The sequence below is a fragment of the Syngnathoides biaculeatus genome, chromosome 3, assembly GCF_019802595.1.
Source record: "Syngnathoides biaculeatus isolate LvHL_M chromosome 3, ASM1980259v1, whole genome shotgun sequence".
Taxonomy (NCBI): domain Eukaryota; kingdom Metazoa; phylum Chordata; class Actinopteri; order Syngnathiformes; family Syngnathidae; genus Syngnathoides; species Syngnathoides biaculeatus.
In genome coordinates, this window is record NC_084642.1 from 21,599,862 (window position 1) to 21,623,024 (window position 23,163).

The window sequence follows — 23,163 nt, forward strand, 5'->3', positions numbered from 1 at the left end:
CCCGGGAAGGTTAACTGTGTTCCCACGATCTCCTTCAGGGGATGCGCTCATACTTTCGCCGGGCCGACCCCTTCTTTGATGAGCAAGAGAACCACAGCCTGATCGGCGTAGCCAACGTCTTCCTATCCTGCCTTTTCTACGACGTCAAGTTGCAGTACGCTGTGCCCATCATCAACCAGAAAGGAGAGGTCAGGATTCATTCAGTTAAATTGCAACCACTGTGTCCAGTTTTTAAACTGACATATTTTGTAAAAGTTTTTTTTTTTTAATAACTTGAACTAAGATTCAGGGTTTGCTCAATGGCCTGCCAGCCTTCAGGGTGAAGTTACATACAGGGTTCGCACGGGGCCCTAAAAGTCCCTAAAAACCCCTAAATTTTCAAAGGTGCATTTAGGGGCTCCTGAAAGTCCTTAAAAATCCGCGAAAACCGGTCCAGCCCCTAAAAAGGCCTTAAATTTAAAAAAAATCAAAGGGAGGACCTCTACCGCCAAAATTCTGCCTAAAAAATCAAATAAATTTTTATTTAAAAAAAAAAAACGATCCGTCTGGCGTCCAAATCAGCCGGAAATTGTCAACAGAAGTCACCGTGTTGACAACTAGTCCCCATCTTGTCGATATTCCATTGTTTGTTTCCGTGAGTAGGCATTTCACTTCGTCTTCGTTACGACGTAGCGTAGTTCTTTCATCGATCCAACTTGTATCATGGGGAAGTGCATTTTTCAATATGCTTGGGTTGAAAGTAAGGAGTTCGGGAGCTGGGTTCATCGAGATCCAAAAGATCGGCACATGTTTTACTGCCATCTGTGCAAGCAGAGTTACCAGCTTGAAAAGATGGGCGTCAAAGCGCTGGAGTCGCACCAGAAAAACAGGAGACACGCTGATTTGGCGAAGACTCTCTCATCTTCCGTTGGTATGAATCTGTTTCTAAAATATCAAGATAGTGCAGCATCAACTTCAGGCAGTGGTACTGGCAGTGCATGCACACCTGCAGTTGTCCAGTCATCGACTTCAACCAGCCGGAAGTCAAGCTTTATGAACGTAGTTCAATACACGAAGACGGACTCATTAAAGGCAGAGATCGTGTGGACTTTAAAAGTGATCTGCAACCATTACAGTTACAAATCTTGTGAAAATAATTCGAAAGTGTTTGCAGTCATGTTCCCAGACAGTGACATTGCTAAAAACTACCACTGTGGGGAAAGGAAGACTTCGTACCTGGCTACATTTGGCATCGCTGCCCACTTTTCATCTCTACTGCCTCAAAGCCAAAAAAGCCCGAAAAGAGACTGACACATCTACATTTATTGAGAAGGCTGACGGGCTGTGTGAGGAGGCAGAAGAAAAGAGGAAGCTGAGGTTTATCATCGAGGCCAATGCACTCAGAGGCAGAGCAAAGGACAAGAGAGCCAGACACTTTGGCACCTCTGCTGCAACAAATAGAGGAGGCACTGGGAAGGCTCAAGGAGCCAGAATAGGGGTGCTGAGAAAGACATCAGTAGAAGACATTTGTGTATATAGTTGCAATTGTAGTTAGAATCAGTTTTTCTGTAGACTGTTATGTGAAGACATTGACAATGGTCATATCAATGAGAACTACCACAAGGGGCGACAGGTGATCACTGTCACAGGTACTGAGGTACTGGAACATTTGATGAACCAAGAACGGTTGATGGCACCATTGGGTGAGTCTTTTTTCCTTACTCTTGATTTCCCACGATGGCCCTAAATTTTTCGTGTCGGCCCTAAATTTTTCGTGTCAGCCCCTAAGAATGTCCCTAAAAAGCCCTTAAATTTTTTTGGGTCAGACTGAGTATGAACCCTGTAACATAACCAAGTAAATGTTCTGTGAGATTCCTATTTGTCAAGATGTCCATATGTGACCCTGTCTCAATTTTGCCAGATTGTGATGTGACTTGGCTAATTGACATCATATATTCAGGGCTTGTAGTAGCCCCTCTTCTAAAGCCATTACCAAATAAAAACGCATCGTAGGCCTCACCATTGAGTTGTCATGGTAGGCAGGGTCTTATTTGCATGAGAGGAAACCCACAAAAACAGGCTGATTTTAGAGATGCAAAAAAAAATATACACTTCAGATGTAATTAAATTGTTGATTCCGTAGACATATTGACTAAAACATAAAACACCTTTTGTTAAGACAACTGAGAATTGTTTTAAATGATCGGAAGAATACAATATCTCATTCCCAGAGTGACGTTTTTAAGGAAGCCTTGTTGTTGTGACAGGTGGCTGGGCGTCTCCACGTGGAGGTGGTGAGGGTTGGGGGTGCTCTCGAGGACAACATCGCCGGAGGGGACGATCCTGACAACAACCCTGATTTGGAAATTCAGGACCGCAAACTTGTCTGTATGGTAAGAAAGTCCAAATGCCAGGGGCTTGAGTGTCAGGAATGTTCCCAAATGTACATTGTTGATCATTTTCTCCAGATTAAAATCCTTCAGGCCACTGGTCTCCCCCAGTACCTGTCCAACTTCGTCTTCTGCCAATACTCCTTCTGGGACCAGCCAGAGCCCATCATCGTGGCCCCTGAGGTGGACCCCTTGTCATCATCACCTAGCACCAAAGACCCTCACTGCATGGTGGTGTTCGACAGCTGCAAGGAACTGGCCGTGTCTGTGTCAGAGGATTTCATCGAATACTTGACTGAAGGTGCTGTGGCCATCGAGGTCTTTGGACACAGGCAAGCTGATGCGGGCAGGAACCCGGCCCTATGGGACCTCAGCATCATCCAGGCCAAAACACGAACGCTGAGAGACAGGTGAAGATTTTTCCTTTGAGGGGCTCTTTCACGTTTTATAAACTCACCTCAAGGCTCTAACTATTGTATGAATAAATTCAAACAGTACACCAATAATTCCTGTTGGGAAAAAAACTTTTGTGTAGAATGACAATTATTGCTTCCATCTTTTTTTTGTGCGTGTGTGTGTGTGTGGGGTGGGGGTTAATTTTTTTTTTTTTAATCCGCCTGTTATGTTGGTTGTCAATTTGACCCATTTAAGTTGGAGGGAAAAAAATGTGTATCAACTGACAACACATTGGCTAATTGAGGGTCAGGAATGTCAAATTTCTTTTTTTTTTTTTTTGCAAATATTACATGTCTTTCACTACAAGTTTACATACGCACTCAAAAAATGGTTTTTCAAGTGTTATCATGCTTTGGAAATTTGTAATTACTTTTTGTCAAATTCAAAGCTTTTCCAAAGGTCTCAGAGTTGGAAGGGGTCGCCCTTGCAGATAATGATGGGTCGAACTTGAGATTTCAGCTGTTCAACTCCTTGTTAGAACAAGTTCTGCAAAAAGTTGTGAAATATTGAAAATGTAAATATTGCATTCAAAAGTTTGAGGTCAAATTACATGTGCTTGTCAAGGTTTTGGTGCTTTTTATGTATATATCCTGAAATGTCACCCAGAATCCCAATAGTGTATCTCTAACTTTTTTTGTGAATAATGTATGTAATTATTTCACATTTCGGCAGTGTTTTAAAGAAGAAGTTCAAACACTTCTTTTTTGTCACACAGGTGGAGCGAGGTAACGCGCCGGCTGGAACTCTGGATCCAAATCTTGGAGATTAACGAGAACGGAGACTTTGTACCGGTTGAAGTCATTCCGGCTCGAGATGTCAACACTGGTGGAATATTTCAACTTCGACAAGTACAGATAAAGAGCCCCCTCGCTGTTGTGACCCAGCAGAGAGAGTCCCAGAGTGAACACATCCTACCCTGGCTTCTTGTTGCAGGGTCAAGCGAGGAGAATCCAGGTGGACGTGCGCTCCGTTCAGGACTCGGGCACCATGCCCCTCATATCAGAGATTGTGCTGGCTGTGTCGGTGGGCTGCGTGGAGATCACACCCACCATCAACAGCCCTGAGGGAGACGAAATGGACAGTTATCAGGTGAAAACAGCAATAGGGACTGACTGAGCTTGTCCTCTGATAATTGGCTCCACATAACAGGTTTAGAATTCCTTTTATTTGTATTTTTTTAAATTGTAAATAGACCACAAACTATGCTCCCAAAACACTTATATATTATTTCAAAATCATCTCACAGCATTAAAAATAAATGTCACACATCTGATTTAGGAGAACAAAAACATATGCACGCAATGAACCATCTTTGGTGCTTCCACTAACAACCCAGGCTAAACTCCTCTCCCACATGAAAAGATCTTTAACAGTCAAGATGCAGTCCTTCCATGGCACCAATTGCTGCTTTTTGATTAGACAATGCTTTGGTGCCTTTTTGTGACATTTTACAGCACTATGGAATGAGTACAAAAATATCACTGAATGCTACAAATACATACATTTTTCAGTAAATAGGTGAATTTGCAAATTGCATCCGGCGTAAAACTTGTGCCAGACAAATATGTGCGTTCCTCTGAGATGACACGCTGTGGCGACCCCGAAAGGGACAAGCCGAAAGAAACTTACTTTTTTTAGGTGAATTTGCAAATTAATTGTGAACGTTCAGATTTCTTTACTCTCTCTGCATGTTTTGTGAGGAAGTTGAGTTTTGCATACATTTTAATTTTGTCGAACAGGAGAGAGACCTGGAACGTTTGCGGCATCAGTGGTTGGCAGCCCTCACCAAGAGACAGGAGTACTTGGACCAGCACCTACAAAGTCTGGTTAGCAAAGCAGGTAGGCCACAACTGCACAAGAGGCTGGACTCTTACATTTGTGTCTTTCATGTGTTAATGTGTGTGTGTGTGTGTGTGTGTGTGTGTGTGTGTGTGTGTGTGTGTGTGTGTGTGTGTGTGTGTGTGTGTGCACACGCGTGCAGAAAAAACAGAGGACGACATGGAGAGGGAGGCTCAGCTGCTGGAATGGCGCTTGACGCTGACAGAAGAGCGAAACGCCGTCATGGTGCCGTCTGCAGGCAGTGGCATTCCAGGAGCACCTGCGGAATGGTAAGGTTTTTTTTGTTTTTTTTTTGGGGGGGGGGTTTTTCAAGGGCCTGAGCAACAAGTGTAATGTCAACATGCCCAAAAAGTAGACTTTAAGAAATGCAAATAGCCCAACTGTATTTGTATATATGTTATTTTACACAACGTAATTTCTGATTTTATTCTACTACTGTATGGATTATTTCTGATTCCAAACATCTGGTGAAATTTTCATTTCAGTTATACAAAATATATTTAGTGAGAAAAGTGCTGAGGTGTTGACTTTTTATTTCACCTGCCGCATCTCCTATATGTATTTTAGGGATCTTCAACATGACCACTCCAAATGTCACTGCCTTGAAAGTTTTTTTTCCCATGACACCAGTTTTACCCATCAACACGAAATTTGGTATCCATAACTGTCATAACAGGACTCATGAAATGTCAGGATTTACAGCGCCATGAAAAAGTATTTTTCACTTTAAGATCAGAAAACAAATGTATATATCTGACAAGTAGAACCCAAGTGAATTTAAAAGGCTGTTTTTAAATAAATGTGTTTATTCAGGGGAAAAAAAAAACAAATATTCAAAGTGTGAAAAAGTAATTCCTCCCCTGTGAATCCATCAAGAAATCACTGAAACAGATTTTCCTAACAAATGATTAAACAAGCTGCAACAAGATAATATAATATAATCTTCTTCTTTTCCTTTCGGCTTGTCCCGTTAGGGGTCGCCACAGCGTGTCATCTTTTGCCATCTTAGCCTATCTCCTGCATCTTCCTCTCTAACCCCAACTGCCCTCATGTCTTCCCTCACCACATCCATAAACCTTCTCTTTGGTCTAAGATAATATAATATAATGATATAAAAATATAATACATATATTAGAATATATAGAAATACTTGTCTTTCAGTCTGGAAAGATTTTCAAAAGCTATTTCTAAAGCTTTAGGAGTCCAAGGATCCATGGGGAGAGTAATTGTCCTCAAATGGAGAAATTACGGAACAGTGGTGAACCTTCCCAGGACTGGCTGGCCTATAATGATTACCCCAAGAGAACAGTAATGATTTATCCAGGAACCCACAAAGTAATTCAGGACAATTTCTAAAGAACTGCATGCCTCCCTTGCCTCAGTTAAGGTCAGTGCATTTGACAGAACAATGAGAGAGAGAAACTGGATAAAAATTACATCATCAGTCTGTGACCTTGAACTTTGGCCCTTCTTTGGTTCAACAGCAGGGTAAACAGTCCAAAACACACCAGCAAGTCAACTTCTAAATGGCTTAACAAAAGAAAAGGAAGGTTTTGGATTGGCCTCATTTAAAAATTGACACTTGAATCCTATTGGAATGTTGTGCCATGACCTTATAAAGGCCGTTTATGCTCCAAAACGCTAAATTTTTGCTTAATTCAAATAATTCTGCAAAGAGTGGGCTTAAATATCTCCACAGAGAATCACTTAGGTTATAGTTGTCTCTATTTGTTTCAACCTAAAGTGGAGAAACTATGCAGAAATTGAAGAATTCGAAAAGATGGAATAGCACTATAAACAACAGGTCAAACATTTTTAGCCATTTCATGGTCTTATAAGTTGGCTCTGGGAATTTTACTAAACCTTTGAACATGGTGTCAAATGTGGAAAAAAATAATTTTGACGAAAGGTATTGATTTGATGAATGCTGCTGTTGTTGTTAATGAACTTGTGTGTTTGTCTTTAGGGTTCCACTTCCGGGCATGGAGACTCACATTCCGGTCCTCTTCCTCAACCTTAAACGTATGTCATAGTTTTGCTGGGATATCAAATAATTATTGAATCCCTATACAGTCCCCCAATATCTTGCAGTCATCCACTTAATATATACACCCCCCTCCTTAATTATGTATACGATCGTAATTATCTTACCTTGCAGATATATTCGAACTTTAAAGGATTAACTGATCAGCCCATTGGAACTCTGTTGCTAACCAAAATGGCAGGACTAAAGGACATCAACAATCTCTGATGAATTGCAGCGTGTAGTGTTACCACATGATCCTAACTGAGTTTCTAGAGCAGTCATTTTTCCGATGGATAGTGGCGTCAAACATACGGCCTGTGGGCCAAAATGGGCTTGTAGAGGTACAATACTGCTGGCAGAATGAGTAGTTATGGAATGAGTTTTTTTTAATGACTTCAAAGGCAATTGACTAATGTATTATTACCAACCGAAGACTTGTCACTTGGTGTCATTTATATTTACTTTTTTTGTACGTCCAGCTGACGACCTGAGCTCTCAGGACCAGTTTGAGGTTCCCGACGCGGGAGGCTGGGACGCCACACTGAGCGGTGAAGACGAGGATGACTTCTTCGACCTGCAGATTGTCAAGCACTACGACGGCGAAGTAAAGAAGACCTGGAATGACCGTATCTGTCTTGTTTCCATCAGAGTCCACTCTTAATATCGCTTCTGCTGGCTCTCAGGTAAAAGCGGAGGCGTCGTGGGACTCCACAGTCCACGAGTGTCCGCAGCTGAGCCGCGGGGGAGCTTGGCCCGACAACCGGGTCTACCTCACGGTGCGCGTGGTCGTGCAGCTCAGCCACCCGGCAGACATGCAGCTGGTGCTGAGGAAAAGAATTTGCGTCAATGTCAACCCCGGGCGCCAGGGCTTCGCCCACAACTTCCTCAGGAGGATGTCCACGCGCAGCACCATCCCTGGATGTGGTGTCACCTTTGAGGTGGTCTCCAACATCCCAGGAGTAAGACACACACCACCTTCTTAAACCTTTTGGGTATATTGGTGACATTTTTCCAAGAACAACCTCATAAGTCTGGAATCATTTAAACATAATCACCATGTACTGGTTACCGCCAATTACCATGACTGCCCCAAAATTTCATTGGAATTGAAATGTTGAAAAGAGAAAAAAAAATGTAATGACTAGGGGGGAAAAAAGTTGCCATACTGTTGTAATACTACACAATATTTAACCAGGGAAGAAATCCACAGTTTAATGTACGAATTTCAAAACTACTTTATTCTCATTACACCTTAAATTTTGGAAAAAATGTGAAAAAAAACAGCACGGTGAACGATTGGTGACCACATGTGTCTCAGTTCTGAGGGTTCAAATCCTGGCGTCGCCTGTGAGAAGTTTGCGTCTTCTCCATGTGCCTGTGTGGGTTTTTTTCAGGCACTGTTTTGCTCCCACATCCCAAAGACATACGTGGTAGGTCTATTGAAGTGTCTACATTTCCCGCAGGTGTGAGTTTGAACTCAAAAAGCAGTTTTTACATGGTGATTTCATTTATTGAGGGAAAAAATGTTTGAAGTCATCTTGACCTTTGTGAAAAAGTAATTGCAAGGAAGAGAGGGTCAAAATATCACCGCAGAGCCAGGTAACTTGGAAAAGGTGTTTTTTTTTACCCCCTTAACAGATGCAATTATCATATTAAAAACACCTTGTTGAATTCGTTTGGGTTACAGTTCTGTTATATACTTTTATTTGATTAAATTAAAGTGTGCAAACCGTAAAATGTACGAATTTGGGAAGGAGGCCAGTACATTTTCCCGGCACTGTACTTAACGGATTGGTTTGTTTTATTGGCATGCCGGTCTCATTTGCGCTTACCTGAAAGATAAGAAAATTATTTACTGTAATGCAACTTGTTTAGCGGACCCCCAAGCCACAGTTCGTGAATCTCATTTTGAGAAGTTCTACAGTCGAGGAGACACTGTGCATTTTCTAGGGAGATAATTGAATGTGTTTTTCCACCCCTCGTCAGGATGCTCCCGGATCAGAAGACCGAGAGATGCTGGCCCGCCTCGCCGCCAGTGCTCACAGCAGGGAGTCGGCCGACGACGAAGCCGCCATCGAGAAGTACCTGCGCAGTGTCCTCAGTCTAGAGAACATCCTCACCCTGGACCGACTCAGACAGGTAAAGACTGGACCTTATCGCCTCACGACACCTCAGCTGGTCGTCTGACACATGTCTGTGTTCAAGGAGGTGACAGTGAAGGAGCAACTCGCTGCAAGAGGAAGAAGCAACCGGCGGAGTCTCAGTTCTCCATCTGTTAACAGGGTAAATGTCAAGTTGAAAGTTTTCCAGGATTTCACCATTTCTCATAATTGTAAACAAATAAAGTTGAGAATTTTAAAATCAAAACTAAAAAAAGAGAAGTTGCTGGATTATAACAATTATGAAGAAGAAAAATGTTAAATTCAAAAGAACATTTAAATGATGTATTCCTCAGAGGGGAAAAAAAAAAAGGTCAAAAGTCACAAAACGTTAGCAAAAAAAGTTCTCGATTTACAGTGAAAGTTATATCAGGAGAAAAAGTATTTGGCTTGATGAGAATGAAATCATACAATGACAGGTATAACATTTGCAAAATTACAAGAATAGTTGGAAACTGCTTGAGACAGCAACGCAGAATCTACACAGTCTGCAACTTCAGCAGTAGTTTCACTCTCTGAAGTCCCAGTAAGGCATTTGTCGCTGACAACACTAACTAACTACCAGGAAGAATAACAACATGAATATTCGACTTAGCCACTTTATTTTCATATAAATGTTGATATGATTAACTTGATGGTTTTGTCCATCCTCAGCTGTCTGGAAGCAGACAGGACTTGTCCACCACCTGCTTGCTTGAAGACAAGGTAACATGCGCACACACCTGCACAATCTAATCAGATTGACTACAGTGACTTTCTTATTCATTTAACAATGCTTGTAGTGTAGTGATGTAGTTTATAATGATTTGAAGCTGTTTCAAATATTTTGACTCTTTTGCCACTAAATAACTGCTCAAAAATCATTTCCATAGGGGAAAAATTAATTTCTCTTTCAGAGTCAAACTATTTCCAATATAAAACCTTCATTAACTGTATAAGCATCTCAAGTTATGCGGAGCTGAACTATGTATTAAAGCTACATGCATCTAAGGTAAAATAAATTCACTTGTATTAAGAAGATGCTTTGCAGACGCTGTCTCGTTGTTGCCTTTTAGATTTTTGTAAATTTATTAAAAGTTAAAAATACTGAGGAACATCTGTAAAAAGTGCCCAAGCGATTTGGTGACTGACCTGTAAAATGCACCCGGATTTAACAGAGCTCCCATAAAACAGACCCTCTCTAGACAGTGCATGTGTCCAAAAATAGCTTCCATTTGCCACTTAAACTGGCTTTGACAAGGTCTGTTAGTATCAGAATTGGCCGCTGTTGTTTACTGGCGCAATACGGGCAGAGAATGGTCCAGATGTTTTTCCGCATCACAATATCAGATCCTTCCAAAGAGTAGCCCAAGGCCTTTTTGGTGCCCATTCCATCATTGAGGTACGTTTGCGACATTTCCATGCATTTTATTGACATGGCCCTCATGATAGGAGTTCTAGCGATTGATGAGCAGATTTCTGCGCAAAGAGAGCAGCATCGTGTGGGCTGCATTTTTTTCAAGCTCATCCACAATCTACCTTTACCATCTGTCTGTCATAAAAATCCAATGTAGGCGCTTAACAACAACAAAAATAGCCCCTCTCAGAGATAAATGGTCACTGAGCTGAAGTCTCATGCTCTTAGAAGTATAACCTTCTTGCATGCGTGACATTCAGGGTCGTTGGGAGAGTCAGCAGGACATCTTCATGCCCTCTGCGTATCATCGCACGCTCCCCCGGCCAGCCTCATCCCCCTCCACCTACTGCCCCTCGTCGTCGCCGCCCTCCTCGGGCGCTGTCACCTCGCCGCCACACCACCAGGAGCCAGAGCAAGGTAAACCTGCATGGCTTTAGGCACCTCCACGCCATCATTGTTCTGTCTTCATCATCTTCTTCTGTTGCTGAGGGGGGCTTCTCAGTGAAGGCTGTAATAACCTTTCCAAATGACATGTAATCCTGACTTCAAATGTCACCGTCCTCTTTTTGGAAGTTACATTTTTTCTCATCAACTTATTCTTTTCTGCCTTTTGTTGCCCTTCACCAACATTCTCTTTCGTCTTTTCTCATTTTCTTCTCCATCACCAACTTACCTTCCTTTCTCCACTTCTTACCCTGACCTTCCACTTTGTCCTGTTCACCGTCCTCGTCCGTGTCACCATCTTCTCACCTTCTTCTCTTCTCTCCTCTCTGTTCTTCCTTGCACTGCTTATCTGTTTTTCTCTTTTTTTTGTCCATCTTTTTTTCTTTTCCTCTCCTCCTTGTCCCTATTGAGCCATGTGACTGTTCTGGAATAAGCGTCACCATATAAATGACAAAATCTCACATGATGCCGGTTCCAATTCAGAGTTGTTCCCCTTCACTGGTGTTGGATTAAATTTTTCCAAGTGTTGTTGACTGAAGATTCTGTCCCCCAGTCACATTAAACCCCAAATCTGCAATTTCATTGTTCCCACTTGCTTTTTCATCTCGACTTTTTGCCACATTCTTCAACTTCTCAACCTAATCTTTCAAACCTCCTCTGCCTCCTCGATTCCTTGCCTCCTTCCTCTTCCTCCTTCTCCCCGTCCCCCCTCAGGTCGTTCAGGACTTGCTGCGTCTTATCTTTCAGTGAAGGCGCTAGTTCCGCAGATGCCCAAACTGCTCAAGTCTTTGTTTCCGGCACGCGACGACAAGAAGGAGCTGAGGCCATCGCCGCAGAGCCAACAGGTGAGCAAAGAAGGCAGCCGTGCTTTCTCCTCCTCCGCGAGATTTTTTTTCAATTTAGTTCCTCAGTGCTAATATGGCGGCAAAGTTATATTAATTCTTTGGCCTGAGCAATAACACAGCTACTAGGTTGAGTTTTTCCAGCGAGATTTTTTAAAAACACAAATGTATTGTCTGTAAGGAGTCCCTGTACTTAAAAAGTTTCAGAACGCTTCTGCTAGCCTGCCAATCTGAGATTTGTCTGTGTTCTTTTCACAGCACATGCCCCGCATCATGTCGCCACCAGGGGGCGAAGAGTACAAAGTCAAGGTGGACACGGTGAGCGTGTGCTTCTTCTCACTTCACATTTTTCTGATATCGCCACACTCTTTTTCAGTTGAAGTTGACATTTTGTGTGAAACTTTTTTACCTGCATTGGTAAATATTTTTTTTTTTAAAGAAAAAAGTTGACTTTTACAATTACATTTACAATTACAAAGTTTAGTTCAATGAGAACAGTGGCACCGTTATGAAAAAGAAAAACTTTGAGAATTGTCCAAATCCTTGTACATTTGAAGCATATCATTTTAAATTAAAAAAAAAAAAATCTAAGAAAATTTGCTGTAATAGTTATAGTCCTCAGATTTGGAGGTGCTGGTTTTATTCCCAGCCACTTGGAGACCACCACCCTGGTCTGCCAATCAACCCGTCCCCAATGTCCATGCAATTTTGGAGACCCGTTTCAATCCGTACAGACCCACAAAATCCAGAGCCCTTAGGAACTCCGGGCAAATCTCATCCACTCCCAGAGCTTTCGGTGACCTCAACTGCAAGGATAGGAGAGCCCACCTCAGAAAACCCAGACTCTGCTTCCTCATGGGAATGTGTCTCAGTGGAAATGAGGTCTTCAAACTATTCAGCAGTCCCACATTTGCACTATCCACAGTGTTGATGGTACTGTGCTTCGGCCTCTCGAGACAGCGGATGGTAGACCAGAATTTTCCCGAAGCCGGAGGAAGTCTTTCTCTATTGTCGTCATAAGGGGTCTTTGATTATCTTTGCATGACCCTACCAGGGACATGAAGCCCCAGACCAGACAACTTAGCTTCTAGGATCATATAATATTGGAAGAAAAACAAAGGTTTGAGAATAGTCATAAAAGTACAAGAAACTTACTTTGAGTTCAGTCATAAAATTATTCATATTTTTTTTTTTTTTTTTTTTATGTTCAAGAATCAAGACGTATTTGCTTGGAAAAGAGTTGGACCTAAGAAAATATTTGTAAAGGAGGAAAAAAAGTGCATGCTGATTTCTAAATTTACAAGGATTGTTGATAAGATAAAATGTTATGTATTGGAAAGAATTTCATGAAATTACCAGAAAAATAAGTGAAATAGCTTTTATTTTCTGAATTGGAAATACTTTAATTTGACAATTTATACATTTTCACAAAAAAAGTATTTGCTAAAAAAATACGTGAACATACAATTTAAAGGAAAAGTTAATTTAGAATTCAATAAATTACATTTTTAATTAATTATTAGTTTTTACTTTTATAGAAAGGATTAAAATTTGGGAAAAAATATGTAAATTATTTTTAAATTATAGAAAAGTTTTACATTTACAAGTAAAAAAGGTAATGGTGAAAAGTAGATTTGAGTGTGTGCGTGTGTGTACAGGGTGTCCCAAAAAATGTATACACACTTTAAATAATTGTAAACTTGGTGTGTATTATGATTTGAATAATTTTTAACGTGTAAAAGAATTTACAAATATTATTTAAAGTGTGTATAAATTTTTTGGGGACACCCTGTGTGTGTGCGTGTGCGTTTGTTGACGCCGGTTTTGTGTTTTCGGCCGCCAGCAGGTCGCGCGCCTCCCACCAGCGCCTGCCAGAGAGCGGCGGCCTGACCCGACCGAAGCCCCCCCTCTTCCCGTGCATGACCCGCATGATAGCGCTCTCCTCAGCCCGCTCAGCCAGTCGTCCAGTGGCTACTTCTCGGCCAGCGTCTCTACGGCGAACCTGTCCGACGTCCTGCACCCCTCTTCCTCATCCTCCTCCCTCCTCCTCGCCGCGGACGCCGCGCTAGCTCCAAATCACGACGGCGTGACCGCACGCCACTTCCTCTCTGAACAGAAGCCGCCCGACGACCCCACTGTGCCCGCCTGGCTGACGGACGGTGCCCCCGTGGCCGTCGGGAGCGGGAAGGCGGGCACCGTGCGCTATGTGGGATCCACGCACTTTGCCGAAGGCGTGTGGGTGGGCGTGGAGCTGGACTCCCCCACAGGTAAGCCCGGAGCGGCGCCACCGGAACATTCAATCAAAGAAAGTCGAGACTCCAGGTGTAAAATTATAAAGTTGAACTTTTATTAGAATGAAGTCATGAAATTATAGCACAAAAGTAGTTGAAATATTAAAATTCTAGAAAAAGAACCTCGATAGAACTGACTAATATGGGCAGGGGGTTCTCCAATACAGCCGATGTTTTGTTTTCTTTACTAGGCCATATGCACCCCCTACTACTATACTGTATAAAATGTTTATTTAAGGTTTGTTTTGTGGCCCAAGACACTCATTACAGTGCAATTCTTGTACACAGGTATAGAAAAGAGCAGACTAAACTTCTCCTGTTTCAGGTCAGTCAGGATTACCAAAATAAGCAATTATAATGCGAAAGAGAATTTGAGAGAATTCTATATTCTTTCTTTGAGGTCAAAAAGTACTGTCTTCAAAGGGAAATTCCGGTGGTTTGGATTAACAATGTATTCAATAGGTCATGTCATATGTACTGTATCTTGAAAATGTGATGTTAATCCTCTCTCATTTAATGTTTTTTTGAGAAGATTTTTTATCGGCAATTACGAATTTTCATGGGCGCCGGCATTTTGGCGAGTCACATGACCTAATTGCACGCATGTGACGTAATAGGCGTGCAAACAAAGGCTCGATTACGATGGGACACAATTATGGCCAGCACTGATTTCTCGGATTTATCCTCATCTGATGAAGAATTAGCCTTATCGGTTGATGGGAAAGACGGAGGAATACGCTCGCTCGTCAGACTCCGCGTCATTCCATCCAAAGAACCATCCGAATATTGAACATTATTTTCAGCCACAGGTTCAGCTCTGTATAGACGTATTGTCTTCCCTGTCAGTAGACCTTTCAAGAACACGGGGAAGCCCAGATGGTGGTCTCATGGCTTTGAAGGTCCCGATGGGTTAACTGACGTGTGAGTGAATTCCCAGCACACCTGGGGATTCATTTAAGGTCACACCTCAAACACTCTGCTTCTTTGTTCCTCGTTTGAAATGATGGGGAAATCGGGCAGAAAACCAAGAGAAAAAAAGTATTGTGGCACTCCGCAACTGTGAAGCATGGAAGTGGCGGCATTATGTTGTGGGGCTGTTTTGCTGGAGCAGGAACTGGAGCTCTTCATAAAATAGGCGGCATCATCAAAAGAGATTACATGGAGAGATTAAGGCAACATCCCAAGACATCAGCCAGCATGCTAAAAATTGGGTGCAAATGGGTCTACCAAATAGACGACCCCAATCGTACAGAGAAAGTCATTGTGTTGGAGTGGCCATCGCTTCGTCCTGATCTAAATCTCATCGAAACTTTGTGGTCAGATCTGAAAAGACGTGTGGGAGCAAAGCAACCAAATGGGCTGACTCAGTTACACCAGTTCTGTCAGGAGGAATGAGCCAGGATTCCGGCGGAAAACGTTTTGAGTCAAGTCATGCACTTCAAAGGAAAAGATAGGAAGGAAATGTATGTAAACTTTGAACTTCAAAGAAAATAATGTAAAATTCCTCTAAGAAATTCGGCATCATTCTTGTACCCATCCATCCATTTTTTTTTGCCGCTTATCCTCACAAGGGTCGTGGGGAGTGCTGGACCCCTCCCAGCAGTCAACCGGCAGGAAGCGGGCTAAACCCTGAACTGGTTGCCAGCCAATTGCAGGGCACATAGAGACTAACAACCAGTTGCACTCACAATCATATCTAGGGGCAATTTAGAGTGCCCAATTAATGTTGCATGTTTTTGGGATGTGGGAGGAAATCGGAGTACCTGGAGAAAACCCACGCAGGTACGGGGAGAACAGGCAAACTCCACACAGGCAGGTCCGGGATTGAACCCGGGACTTCAGAACTGTGAGGCCAATGCTTTACCAGCTGAACAATTGCGACGTCCATTATTGTACCATTTTAACAACAATAATTGTGATGATTCTGACTGACCTGAAACACGTGAGGTTTAGTCTGATTTGCCTTCAGACAGTGAGACAAAAAACTGAAATGTGTTTTTGCACAGTGTATGTAAACGTCTGGCTTCAACTGTACATATATGCGTATGCAGCGAGTAATGTATAGGATAATTGCGTTTTAAAAATCTAAGAAAAAGAACTAAAAATCTACAGGAATTAAGTGAAAAATTTGACCGTTTGTTCAAAAATTCATTATTAGGCCTCAAATCAGGAGGTAAAAATCTGAAGATAGTCAGTGGCTGAATAAAATCAAAATTTGGACAAATTGAAAATTCAGGGAAGAAAAACTTTTTGACTTAAAATTAATTTTAAAAATTTTAATCATACAATTTCTATAAAAGTAAAAGAAAATGGGGAAAAAAAGTCTGAAGTAAAAGATGGGAACAAAAGATGTACATCTAAGATATTAATCATAAATGTAGGAGTTTTACATTTAAGAATTGACCTGAGTTCTTTAACAAATTTAGTTCTTTCAAATTTATTCCGGTAAGTTCTTTAACAAAGTGTCATTAAATTTGTTGAAATTTACGACATAAGTATTGCCAAATATAAAATTTAAGTCTCAAAAAGTTCCAAAAAAGTCAGAATTAACCCAAAACTTGAAAAATATAAAGGGCAGTTGGCAATTCACAACTGAGTCAAAATATTCAGAGAAAAAAAACATCCATTTTGCCAAATATTCATTTAAGAGGAGAATTCATTTTAAGAGAAGGGAAAAAAAAGTGGAACTTTGAGATCAATTTGAGATTATCAAAAAAGAAGAAAAATCACAAAATGACTCCGTTATCAATTTCCCCAGCCGCTTATCCTCACAAGGGTCGCGGGAGTGCTTGAGCTTCCCCCAGCTAATTTAGGGCAAAAAGCAGACTACGCTAGTTGTCATTCGGTTCCAAGACTAAAAAAGGTTTTAATTTACAACTCTGAAGTTGTAAAAGCACAAGAAAAACCTCAATTTAAGATGCTGATTATCTAGATTTCCCCTTTTCCCAATTTTGGAGAATTTGTCAAGAAAACAATAGTCTATTTCTAATCACTTGCTATTGACAAAAAAAAGACAATGAAGTCTTTCAAGTATAAGAAAAATGTTGCCAGTCTGCGATCGAGCGTGTGAAGCCGAACGTGCGCAGACGTCGTCCTCTCGTTCTCTTCAAGGCAAACACGACGGTCGCGTGGGCAGCCATCGCTACTTCCAATGCCGGCCCGGGCACGGCGTCCTGGTGCGGCCGGACCGCCTGACGTCCCGCCACGGTCGGCGAGGACCCCCCGAACTCTCCGCCCGCGCTCCCGTCATCAGAGGGGAGAACCGCAAGTCCTGGAGCAGCTGAGACCGGGAACGCTGAAAATTCTGGGGACCAAATCTCCCGCAAGCAGGAAAAGAAGCAGCTTTTCGGCCCTTCTTGCATCTCTCGCCAGGATTCCTCTCGCAGTTTCGCCGTCTCGGGGACCGCGGGGCCGGGAGCGAGCGCATATTACCCCGTTTGTGTGCAATAAGTCAGCTTTTCAGCTACGTGTTGACGTCAAGGATGACGCATGGAGCCTGTTGAGTAAGTGCATCTTTTATTTTGAAAAGACTTATTTCGCCAGGACCAGCTTCCTGTCCTAGTATTGTTGTGGGAGGTGGTGGGGGGGATGGCTCACGCATTTCTTAATGAACATTCCAGAGACTGACAGTAGCGATCAAGTTGCACCGCGGGAGATGTGCCGCAACACGAGCTCAGCGAGCCGTTTGGGGGTTTTCATGTTGGAAACCCGCCGAAAACCTGCGAGAGCTCACGAAATTGTTGGGGTGACGTCAACACGCACAGAGTATAACGGATTACTATCAGTTGGTCACAGGAAGAAGCCTCTGAGAGTGCAAAAAAAAAAAAAAAAGTCATCAGGGCCACACTGAGGAAAATATCAGAATAGAATTTAATCATTAGTTAACTGTCTAGAGAATTGAAGCAAGTCAGAAAAAGCTTTCCTAAATTCCTTATTTTTTATGATTATTTGCAACGGTCATAATTTCACAAGCTTCCAATTTAAGAGGAAAAAGTCACTATTCTGAGAATGAAATAAAATTGGGGGGGGGATAGTGCTCTTCATCTATTAAAATTCTATTCTATATTCAGGAGGATAAATTAATTGAAATATTGTTACAAATTTACCAAAAAGTAAGAGGAAAGGCATACAATTACAAATAAATATTTAGGTTTACAAGAATGGTCATAACATTTTTAAAGAAGGTGTAAATATAGACTTTCCTCAGGACGTTAAAGGGTCATTTTAGTCCAAATCGAACATGACTTGTACTATAAAGACATTTTTTTCATGTTGGGTGTGATTTTGGATTATTTTCCGACGAGTCAGTCATTTCTAACTCTTTTCTTCTTAGTGTGGCCCTCATAATGACGATAACAGCGACAATAACGACGCTCCTCGGTGGTGTGAGCGTCGTCCTGATTTTTGTGCGTTATGAGACATATCATCCCATTTTTTTATTTATGTTGAAGCGTACAGACATGCCTCACTTTTAATGAAGCCGCCTTTTACTTTTTCTTTTACTTCTTTCAAAATGTAATTGCACAAATGATTTTCTTGAATCATCGCTGCTATTAGCACCCCCCCCCCACTAGAAAACGGAGGACGAATGAGGCGTAGTGCAAAGAGGAAAGTGGAATGTTGATGCTTGAATATCAGTGAGCCCCGCAAGCCACCCGAGTCCAACCATTGAGCTACTTCTTGCTATTTTATTTTAGATCGCCCACCCCACCCACCCAAAAAAGGAAACTGTCGAACTACTGGAAAATTGAGACATTGAACTTTACACCAAAGTTGTGTAAATTAATGTAGCAATTCTGCAAGAGTTTTTTTTTTATGACAAATGTTGCAATGTTACTGCATAAAAATCAAAATCTTGTATTGAAGAAGAAAGTGACAAAGAAAAAAGTAGCAGTCATGAGCAATTATTTCTTACAATAAATGTAATTGTGACAATAAAAAAAAGTTGCAAATTCAATTTGCACATTTTCAAAGAAAAAAAGTGCTTCAGCAAAAAAATTATAAATAAAGCCATTGAACGAGGAAACGTAAAACAGCACAACTGTAAAATAACATTTTACACGTGAATCGGCGTAAGTCAGAATTTTACCATAAAAAATAACTGATTAGTCATCCCACAAGAAAACTGAATATGTACAAGTATGAAATATGAGTAAAGCAGCATTATTTGAAGATTAAAGGTGGAATATTACAAAAAGGAAAACATTTTTATGACACTCCAAATGCTTTTTTTGAGTGGAGTAAAATTGGTATCTTGACACTTTAACTTGGTGCAGTCAGCAAAAATATAAAAAATGTCTTGATGCGAATAAGAGTTCATTTAAGGTGACAAGTTGGTTGTTGGCGCACGTGTCAAACGAGGTTGGATCACATTTGGAATTGATGGAAATAATGACGCATGTGGAGGTGTATGTTGGTTCTTTGGAAAGTATTTTGGTTAAAAAAAAAAAAAAGGTAGGGAGACATAAGCAGGAAAAATTGAAATGAGAAGTCGTCGTCATCGTCACAGTTTTAAACCGACTCAGCTTTTTTTTTACCAGCGGTGGGAAACATATGGCTTGTGGACCATTTAAGAAAAAACGAAAACCTCGAAGGAAGCCCCAAAAACAGTTTCATGCTTTTAGAATAATAGAAGAAAACTGCCAGCAACAAGATAAGACAAAAATGTCAATTTTAGAGAAAAATTCAAATTCATGACAGTGAATTGTAATTCATAAAACATATTTATATTACTCGGGTGGGGGGGGCACGCTCATCATTAAATTTGTAATATTACAACAACAACAAAATCAATTGTTTTAGAAAAACAGGTTGTAAATTAAAAAAAAAAAATCAGTGTCATACCGAAAAAGGAAAATTCCCAAAATCCCAAACAATTATTAGTAAAACTGCATTTCTGGCTGCTCTGCATATTTAAATTTTCAAAAACGTTACAGCAGAGGTTATTGTAGTACTACATTATTTCATTCTGCATAATTTTCATTTGCACAACATATTTTCTCATCGTGTCAGTGAATTATGGTTTCAATGTTTTTTTTAATGTATTTATTGCATCAACCTTGTCGTCAAAAAGTTCTCAAAACGGATGAGTCAAAATTCAAACTCAGTCCTGTAATTTGCAAACCAACCAAGATTACTGAATTGAATCAATTATGCACAAAGTTTTTTTTTTTTTTTTGGTTTGTGCAATGTACTTGAATGCAATTTTTGTAATTTCTGTATTCACTACTTCTCCTGAAACGATGCAGATTTCCCAATTGTGGGAGTAATAAAGATGATCTAAATATTCATTACATACAGTACAGTAATTTTACCCCCTGTTCTCGGGTGACATTGCGTACTCCATTTTCAGATTCAGACGGCGTCCTGTTTCTGTATTATTTTTACAATAAATTGCAAATGCCACAGTCGTGATTTCCCTCGCTGTTCTAGTATTTTTTTTATTTTTTACTTTTTTACTGCAGCCAGCCGAGGTGAAAAGTTGAAGTCAAGGTAGCTGCTACGACGACTTGTTAATAGTGCCTTATGGTCACACACCGATGTGCTGAGAGGGCCAGCTGCAAAATAAGATATATGACTAGATTTTAGGCCAGGGAGGGTGGTAGCCCTTCATGAAGCCTTAATTGGCGCTCGCCCCTTGGTGGCTGGCTGACTACATTGCAGAGACTTGCTGCGAATGAAGCACTTTTCATATCCTGCAGCCTCCTCCTCTCCCCACATCTTTGAAATGTAAAAAGAAATCGCGGATGATCGCGCTTAATCGTGGCAAAATCACGAAAACAACAATTCAAGTTTGAATAATTGTAAAGTCAGAAATGTGACAACATTTCTGTGGTTTGTGACTTTAAGTCACGATAGCTTAGCAATTAGCATGGCGCGTTATTATTTCTCGTCTTTCCTTCGTGATGACGAGGTGCTTTTCCCCATTCCCTTTTTTTTTCGTAGCTTGTCGGCTGCCACGGAGGCCAGAGTCGTAGCTTATGCTGAGCGGACGCCAGAAGCGAAGCAGATGTTCGTAGCTAGCCAGCCGTAGCGCACAAGTAGCTGGGGCGACATTTTATTAAACAATATCATTTACGCCGTCCTTTGAAGTGTCAACGCAATATCTCATTTTAGCAACATTCCATTGGGCGACAATTACTTTTATGAAAATAAAACGGTCAAGTCATGAGAAATAAATCATAGCCCCATTTTAAAATTCACAAGACAAATTGTTGCAAATTGAGGGTCACTAATTCTATAATTTGCAAGTTGAAAGAAAAGTGTAAATTGTCACATTACGAGACATTTTAAGGAGTTATAATTTTATGGAAAGTCGTAAAATTGACACTTGCAATTCTGCAAGAAATAAGTCAGAATTTCACAGTCCAATTGTCACTGAAAAGAGTTGTCAAAATGTTCTAACATAGGAAGTCGCAAATTAAAGTTGTAATATTACTGGGAAAAAAGTCCAGATCTGTATCATTTTTTCAAAAGCCTACTTGGTGTTTCAATATTAGGGGAAAAGTCATTTTAGGAGAATAATATAAATTCTGAGAGTAAACAAATCTGTTCATTTCGAGGATAGTCAATATGGGAGGTGGGGGGGGGTGTACACTGAGGTGTGACTTTACGAGAAAAGGTTTAAAAAAAATTGTACTATAATTTGTATACTCTGGACAAGAATGTTCCCTGAAAGGAAAATGTCTTGTACAAATCCATTTTGTTTTTAAACTTTCAAGACTTAAGATGTCCTGTCAGTTTGCTGCACTTGAAATGTTTTTTTTTTTTTACGCGTCATCGTCACATGGCACAAAGGAAAGGCCACGATCAGGAACTAAATGAGGTGCTTCTCAACCCTTCCACAAACGGCAAAAATGAAACAAGAATGCGATGAAATGGGCCCTCGCACCCCCCTCCTTTTTTATTTTTTTTTTTTTTTGGGGTGGCCATTGCTTGAACTATTTGCGCTGTCCCTGGATTAGGTGCGGTCTAAATTTCCAGTCTAACTTGCTTCTTTGAGGTCACTTTGGGGGACCCCTAAAGTTGATACATTTTCATATGACTTTTTATTGTTGATGTTGTCAACATAAGCACAAATGAGCAATAGTCTTTTTTGTTGTTGTTTTTTTTTTTTTTTTTTAATATTTGACATGAATACTGCAGCAACTCAAAACATTTTATATCGGGACAAAACATTAGCAATCATGTTTATTGCTGTGTGCTTGCAAGCATGCGCAGATGTGTGTGTCGATACAGAAGGAAAAATATTCAACAGATTTTTTTTGGTGGCAATTTTGTTTTCTGTCACTATGCTGCAATCCAAAGAGATAAGGTGTATTAAGCATGTTTTTTCATTTGTATCATTAGAACAGTAATCTAAGAAAATAAAGAAAAATAGACAGTGTATTTTGTTTGGTGTTAAATACTCAAATAGAAAATTTTAATATTTATATATGAATCATTTGAAATGTTTTAATTATAGATTTTCAAATTTAGAGTTAAACTAAGCAACTATTTGGTTTATTCTATGCATTTTACAAACTTGTTCTTTGTTTTGTGTTCTCGTAACATTTATGCACTCTATATTGTTGGGGATTGATTTAGCATCAATGACCAGATCACGATTGTAAATAAGAAACTATTCCTCATTCTGTGGATTAAAAAAAAAAAAAAAGTTAAGTTAATGTGGTTTTGTATCATTTAAAACAATATTGATTGAATGCCATAAATTATTTGGTTCATGATTTCTCACAATAATGGAAAACGAGTGTGCTTAATACCCCTGCAAGTGTTTACATTTTTAAATGATTACGTCAACACCATGCCTAGGAAATTACAATGGCCCGTGCAGGCTAGTCACGGCTTCTGGGGGTAATTGTGTTGCTTACCCCTCGTTTAAGTAAAAAAAAAATTACCTGCTAAATTTAAAAGATAAAGTATTAAGACTTGTGTAGTTGCCTTTTAGAGGAAAAATAAAATACATTTGTGAGGAGTAAACAAACAAGCAAGTGCTTGGCTGTGATCGGCTTCAATTCCCTTGTAAACAGAATAAAAACCATCCATAAAAAGTCAGAAAAAAATTCAGATAGATGGCAAAAAAGATTAGTTGTGTGGGTTTATTTCTTTTATTTTTGACAACAGTCAGGAATCCAAACAAGGCACATGAATGTGTTGCCTTCAGGGACCGAGCGGAAAAGAATTTGTGGTGTCGCACATTTCCAAACCCATCTTTGACAAATAATATCCAGAGATACAAAAACTGTCCAGGATTGGCGTCTTAAATTAAGTTTGACGGGAAGGCTCCTCAAATGGCATTTCAGAGGACAGCGGAAAACAACTGTCAACATATTTTTATTTAT

General features: G+C 40.5%; 1 protein-coding gene across 4 annotated transcripts in view; it reads left to right on the plus strand.

The window, feature by feature from the left end:
* Positions 1 to 17,965, plus strand: part of kif13ba (kinesin family member 13Ba) — a 60,089-nt gene extending 42,124 nt beyond the window's left edge. For 2 of the 4 annotated variants that reach the window (XM_061814796.1, XM_061814795.1), the window contains 18 exons: positions 39 to 188; positions 2,247 to 2,372; positions 2,448 to 2,779; positions 3,541 to 3,673; positions 3,759 to 3,914; positions 4,565 to 4,664; positions 4,807 to 4,933; positions 6,631 to 6,686; positions 7,170 to 7,294; positions 7,374 to 7,649; positions 8,677 to 8,829; positions 8,896 to 8,973; positions 9,504 to 9,554; positions 10,506 to 10,662; positions 11,404 to 11,534; positions 11,790 to 11,849; positions 13,375 to 13,798; positions 16,934 to 17,965. In XM_061814796.1, the coding sequence (XP_061670780.1) occupies positions 39 to 188; positions 2,247 to 2,372; positions 2,448 to 2,779; positions 3,541 to 3,673; positions 3,759 to 3,914; positions 4,565 to 4,664; positions 4,807 to 4,933; positions 6,631 to 6,686; positions 7,170 to 7,294; positions 7,374 to 7,649; positions 8,677 to 8,829; positions 8,896 to 8,973; positions 9,504 to 9,554; positions 10,506 to 10,662; positions 11,404 to 11,534; positions 11,790 to 11,849; positions 13,375 to 13,798; positions 16,934 to 17,106 (2,808 nt within the window). In that variant the 3' untranslated portion in view covers positions 17,107 to 17,965. The remainder of the gene's footprint in view (positions 1 to 38; positions 189 to 2,246; positions 2,373 to 2,447; positions 2,780 to 3,540; positions 3,674 to 3,758; positions 3,915 to 4,564; positions 4,665 to 4,806; positions 4,934 to 6,630; positions 6,687 to 7,169; positions 7,295 to 7,373; positions 7,650 to 8,676; positions 8,830 to 8,895; positions 8,974 to 9,503; positions 9,555 to 10,505; positions 10,663 to 11,403; positions 11,535 to 11,789; positions 11,850 to 13,374; positions 13,799 to 16,933) is intronic. The other 2 variants (XM_061814797.1, XM_061814798.1) reach the window with 2 other exon arrangements.
* The last annotated feature ends 5,198 nt before the right edge of the window (positions 17,966 to 23,163 follow it).